The 6,000-nt window shown below is 40.7% G+C and overlaps 1 protein-coding gene across 1 annotated transcript; it reads left to right on the top strand.

Annotated features, from left to right (window-relative positions):
• The first annotated feature begins 917 nt into the window (after positions 1–917).
• cyp19a1a (cytochrome P450, family 19, subfamily A, polypeptide 1a) lies at positions 918–4,318 on the top strand. The gene is made up of 9 exons (XM_069174104.1): positions 918–1,113; positions 1,203–1,353; positions 1,448–1,602; positions 1,694–1,858; positions 1,978–2,092; positions 2,204–2,315; positions 2,466–2,628; positions 3,195–3,436; positions 3,976–4,318. The coding sequence occupies exons 1-9, from the start codon at positions 918–920 to the stop codon at positions 4,246–4,248; spliced, it is 1,572 nt and encodes a 523-aa protein (XP_069030205.1). The 3' UTR covers positions 4,249–4,318.
• Positions 4,319–6,000: the final 1,682 nt, after the last annotated feature.

Raw genomic sequence — 6,000 nt, 5'->3', positions numbered from 1 at the left:
TAAGAAAGACACAACGGATGAGCCTGGACCGAGGCAGCCCTACTGGCAAAATAACCACAAAATAATAAAAACAAAGTGGTGTTGATGCCATAGACAGGAGAAATACCGAAGTCCTAAATCTGAGCACACTCCCGAGCGACGTCTGTTAAATACCTGATCATTTCAGCGTTCCTTTTAGTTGTTCTAGTCAGTTTATTATCAGCTTTACTACATGATGGTCTTTAAAATGTTTTCTAGGAGCTTTTCCCTTTTACTCCGCTTTGAGTAAAATTGTTGCATAAGTCCCTCCATTAGCTCTATTAGCTATATACCCAGTAATCCTTCAGAAGGTCACAAGGGGCTGGAGATTAACAGGACACCTGGAAGTAGCTAGATGTCCCAAAACAAATATTGTAAGTGCTTTTTAAACCTCTGTTAAATAACAGAATTTAGATGACACACATTCCTGGTTTCAACAGGCTATTAGTTTGAAAATAAAAAGTCAACATTTCCCATTTAATCCAAGCTTTCCCTCATCTTTCTTGCTTTAAAAAAAAAAACTGAGCGAAAGCATGAGTGTTACTTGACTTGCAGAATATTTTTTATTTTTTTTTAAACAGATAAAGCTGTAATGAACACTGTAATAACACATATTTTATATCATTCTTACAAGCCAGCTGCTCTTGTTTAGGATTCCCAAGCAAATTCTTTTGATCTTCAAAGGAGGTGCAATACTTCTCATCACCAAACTGTCAAACACAAGCTCACCCTGACGTACACCCACTGAACAAGGTCTTACATTCAAGGCCACAAGTATATTGTTTACCATTTTTCTCCTCTGTTGTGGCTTTTGCTTTACCCTGACCTGGCTCATAGCCAGTTCAGACTGCCTATAAAGGGGAAGCCCAGGCAGCGACCATCATTTGAACCCGTTTTAAATGGATCTGATCTCTGGCTGCAACCGGGCCATGACTCCTGTTGGTTTGGACGCCATCGTGGCAGACCTGATCTCCATGTCCCCCAATGCCACTGCGGTGCAAATGCCGGCTATATCCGTGGCAACCAGGACCCTAATCTTGCTAGTCTGTCTACTGCTGGTTGCCTGGAGTCACACAGAAAAGAGCACAGCACCAGGTGGGTTTAATGATTTTTATATTGGGTGACTGTGTTGACACTGAATTTAATACAAGCTGAGATACATTTATTACCATTTACTACAACAGGTCCTTCTTTCTGTCTGGGTTTGGGACCACTTCTGTCTTATGTGAGATTCATCTGGACTGGCATCGGCACAGCCAGCAACTACTACAACAAGAAGTATGGAGACATTGTGAGAGTCTGGATCGATGGAGAGGAGACGCTCATACTCAGCAGGTTAGTTTTATCTGTTAAAGTTATCCAAAAATTCAGTCAAAGAGTAAAAAATAATCTGCTGTCTTTTTTTTTTTTTTTTTTTTTTAACCATAAGGGCATCAGCAGTGCACCATGTACTGAAGAATGGACAATATACTTCACGTTTTGGGAGCAAGCAGGGACTCAGCTGCATTGGCATGAACGAGAGAGGCATCATATTTAACAACAACGTAACTCTGTGGAAAAAGAGCCGCACCTATTTTACTAAAGGTAACATTATATTCCCTCCATCAGACTTACTGAGTGAGCCTCCGATGCAAAATATTTGACTAACCTAATTCAAAACCCCCTTCTATGTCAGCCCTCACAGGTCCACGGTTGCAGCAGACGCTGGAGGTTTGCGTCTCCTCCACACAGACTCACTTGGACAGCCTGGACAGTTTGAGTCATGTGGATGTCCTCAGTTTGCTGCGCTGCACGGTGGTCGACATCTCCAACAGACTCTTCCTGGGTGTACCCGTCAATGGTGAATAGGCATGCACTAATGTCTTATTTATTTTTATCATGCAAACTGTACGATCGTCTCATATGATGGATCAAACAAAATGTTGAAACGTAATACATTTGTGTTAACACTGTGTCCAGAGAAAGAGCTACTGCTGAAGATTCAGAAGTATTTTGACACCTGGCAGACGGTGCTGATCAAACCCGACATCTACTTTAAGTTTGGCTGGATTTACCAGAGGCACAAGACAGCAGCGTGAGTCACTCAATCATTTTGTGATCAATACCATGCTTCTTCATACCCTTTTGATTTTTTTGGCTGAGTTCTTTTTTCGTAATCACGTGTTAAATATCTGTCATCTCACAGCCAGGAGCTACAGGATGCCATAGAAAGCCTTGTAGAGCAGAAGAGGAGAGATATGGAGCAGGCAGATAAACTGGACAACATCAACTTCACGGCGGAGCTCATATTTGCACAGGTCAGTCGAAGAACTAAATCACCACTACTTCTTTCTGAGTTCTTTTATTCCAAAGCTTGTCCCTTTTTTGTTCTTTTTTTATTATTCTTACAGCCAATAATAATTTTTTCTACTATGTAAAGCCAGTCAGCATATTGTGTGTGTTTTCAGAACCATGGCGAGCTGTCTGTAGAGAACGTGAGGCAGTGTGTGCTGGAGATGGTGATCGCAGCTCCGGACACTCTGTCCGTCAGCCTCTTCTTCATGCTGCTGCTCCTCAAACAAAATCCGCATGTGGAGCTGCAGCTGCTGCAGGAGATTGACACTGTTGTAGGTAAGGTCAGCCCCTAGAAGGAAGACATGGCAGAGTTTAATTGATGTCCACCAAGGCCAGATTTTAGAAGCAGTCATACGCACTCTATCACCTGATCAGCTGCATGTTAATGGTCCATTTTGACACATTGCATCATAGCAGGGTGCTGATATGTAAAATAGAATAAAAATGTGTCCTGCACACAGCTGGCGGCTAAAACTAATACTGTCTAATACGACAGTAATGTATTAAGTCCTACTTTCATGAAGGCTGTTAATGAGGTGTTGTTTCAACTTTGGAGGCTGCATGTCGTGGCACTATTGAAATACATTTCATTATACTGACAGGTGTTTCTGTTATTTTGTCCACCTAATTTAAAGCGGTGAGGGTAAGCTGAATAACACAAACACCTTTCTGTACAGTGCAAACCAGTTCAACAGTACCACAAACTGCATCCTATAAATCAACATAAACTGAACAGAGGATTTATAGCAGAACTGTTGCTTCAGACTGCTTTAAATTGGTGTACTTAATAAACTGGCAGCTAAGTGGATGGCAGTAATGACTTTGTCATTGTCTCCCTGCAGGTGAAAGACAGTTGCAGAACAGAGACCTTCAGAAGTTGCAGGTGCTGGAGAGCTTCATCAACGAATGCTTGCGCTTCCACCCAGTGGTGGACTTCAGCATGCGTCGAGCCCTGTCTGATGACATCATAGATGGCTACAGGGTACCGAAGGGCACAAATATCATTCTGAACACTGGCCGGATGCACCAGACTGAGTTTTTCCTCAAAGCCAATGAATTCAGTCTGGAAAACTTTGAAAAAAATGTGAGTAATACGTATACTGAAGTTGTATCTGCAGCTGCGAGATGCACAAGTATCAGAATAAATCACCTTTGGTTAATAAACCAACTGTTAAAGACCCTGAAAGCCTATTTTCTATTTTTTTTTGTGTGTTGGGGTAATGGGGTAATGGGGAGATATGTGAAAAGAACATTTTCTGCACAAGTTAAAACTATCTGGGAGATTTCAGTGATTCTTTTTTCATTCTTGCTTTTCTCGCTGGTTTGAAGTTGCTTGGCTTAAAAAGATGATGTCACACACTTCGCTCTATTGCATCAATCAGGTTTTTAGCAACATTTGAATCAGAATCAGACGACAGTCGGTGGGTTGTTTGTGTATATCAACTCTGTCAATCAAATCTGCTTAAACCACACTCACACAGTCCTAATAAAGCAGATTAGCTAAGTATCAAGGTTGATTTTTTTGTTTCCTTAAGTGATGGAAAATATTCTTATTTAAAAATAATTGATTTGAAACCACATTTTAAAGGTCTTTAACGACGTCTCTCATCTGTCCTCTTCCAGGCTCCTCGCCGTTACTTCCAGCCGTTCGGTTCGGGCCCTCGCGCCTGCGTTGGCAAGCACATCGCCATGGTGATGATGAAATCCATCTTGGTGACGTTGCTCTCCCAGTATTCGGTGTGCCCCCATATGGGCCTGACCCTGGACTGCCTCCCACAGACCAACAACCTCTCGCAGCAGCCTGTGGAGCATCAGCAGGAGGCCGAACATCTCAACATGAGATTCTTACCCAGACAGAGAGGTAGCTGGCAAACACGCCGAGACGCTGAGCTTTAGTACACGTGTACTTATACTGAATATACATGATCTCTATTACTTCATTTACATGATCTCACAACTGTACAAAGCTAAGTTTTATATTATGGTTGTAGTTCTACGTGAACTGTTATGCATTGTGTGAAATGTAAGTTTGGACATACTAATACTGAAATAAATGTAAATTATTGAGACAAAATTGTGTTGTCATCTTCTTTTCAGGTTTTTTCTAATAAAATATTTTAAAACTGGAGTATCTTAGTAGGAACATGACCTTAGTTTAAAAAAAAAAATCCCTCTCTTTTCCTTTAAAAAAAAAAATCTCCTATAACACCAATCTTACTGATTTCAATTCATCATTTTATAGGTGTTGTAAAACAATATATTTGTATCAGTAGAAAACAGATGTTTATGAAAAGAGCACTCACAAATATTTTCATATTAAGAGTAAGATCGGAAAAGTCAAGTTATTGTCTTTGGAGAGCACATTTGAAAACAATAAATGCCAAAGTGCTTTATAGAGAGATAACACTATTTGATTGATGATTACAATGAAATAAAAACAATCACACAAAAACAAGAATTAAAGTAAATCAATTAAAGCTCAGGATATGATATGAAGAAATTTCCCCTCGGGGATTAATAAAGTGTACAAAATTAAAAAAATAAAAAAAAATCAAATATCTGGATAAAATCAGAATGTTGTTTTGACAGTGCAGAAAATAAGTAAAAGCGAACAATTAAAATAATAACAATAAAAACAACAAAAGGGTGCAGCCAGTCTTGTCCTCTGAGGAAACTCTTACTTTGAACAAAGCAAAAACAATGGAAGCAGTATGAGAAAATACAAACCATTTCTTCTCTTTTTGTATTTGCAAATATCGGTCAGCAGAGGGCAGTACAGCACCGAACATTTAACTTCAGCACTTCCTCAACAACGTAACCAATCTGTTCATCGTGTTCAGTCTCTCTGCCTCCCAAATGTGGCCGTACATTTCGCTTGAAATGCTTCTGCTGAATCAACCGGAGCGATTCTTTCAAACACGTGTGTCTGATTATGTGTGAAGGAGAAACAGAGATTGAGGAATTGAGAAAAACCAAACACGCTCCGGCTCCAGTTTTAAGAGTTTCAGCTGTGCAGGTGCAGCTCCTCCTGACATGTCAACCGTCAGCTGTCCATCAGTGATGCGTCAGAGTGAAACGTCTAAAATTAAATTGTACTGACACACAACCACCTGGGACCTGCTTGTGCTGATTACAGTGAGATGAGGGGAGTCTCTCAGGAAAAGAAAACACTCACTCAAGTGCTTGGTAAACTAATCGATATCTGCATCAAACCATTTCACCACCTCAGCAACAAGTTTACCTTCTGTACTGGACACGTGTGCGCGCGCGCGTGTGTGTGTGTGTGCATTGAGACTGTTTTCTCCCTTAAATATTAAGTGTTTCTGCGTGCATGTGCATTTAAATCAGACTGTGTGTGTGTGTGTGTGTGTGTGTGTGTGTGTGTGTGTGTGTGTGTGTGTGTGTGTGTGTTACGGGCTGTTCCTTGCAGGTATCCAGGGATACAGCAAACGAATCATTATATTCTCACCAAGCTCCGTCTTATTTCTGTTCTCCATCATGGAAGGAAATTATCTTGTGTTCACTGCGGCTGCTCTGACTGCCCTGTAGACGTAATTTACCAGGAAAGCATTAATCTTCACGACAATCCCCATGACCTCCGTAGAGCTTAATGCCATTCGATCAAGTCATTAGAAATAAATGTAAAAA

This window comes from Embiotoca jacksoni, unplaced genomic scaffold (assembly GCF_022577435.1).
Source record: "Embiotoca jacksoni isolate LCO1_2020_lvr unplaced genomic scaffold, fEmbJac1.0.p SCAF_6, whole genome shotgun sequence".
NCBI classification, from domain to species: Eukaryota; Metazoa; Chordata; class Actinopteri; family Embiotocidae; genus Embiotoca; species Embiotoca jacksoni.
This window is presented reverse-complemented; position numbering and strand designations above follow the sequence as displayed.

What these genes read in the sequence shown, in the direction of transcription:
- cyp19a1a (XM_069174104.1), top strand. Translation starts at nt 918, where the DNA reads ATGGATCTGATCTCTGGCTGCAACCGGGCCATGACTCCTGTTGGTTTG. An exon ending in CAGAGGCACAAGACAGCAGC is followed by an intron (nt 2,093 to 2,203) that starts GTGAGTCACTCA and finishes GTCATCTCACAG; the next exon opens with CCAGGAGCTACAGGATGCCA. An exon ending in GGAGATTGACACTGTTGTAG is followed by an intron (nt 2,629 to 3,194) that starts GTAAGGTCAGCC and finishes GTCTCCCTGCAG; the next exon opens with GTGAAAGACAGTTGCAGAAC.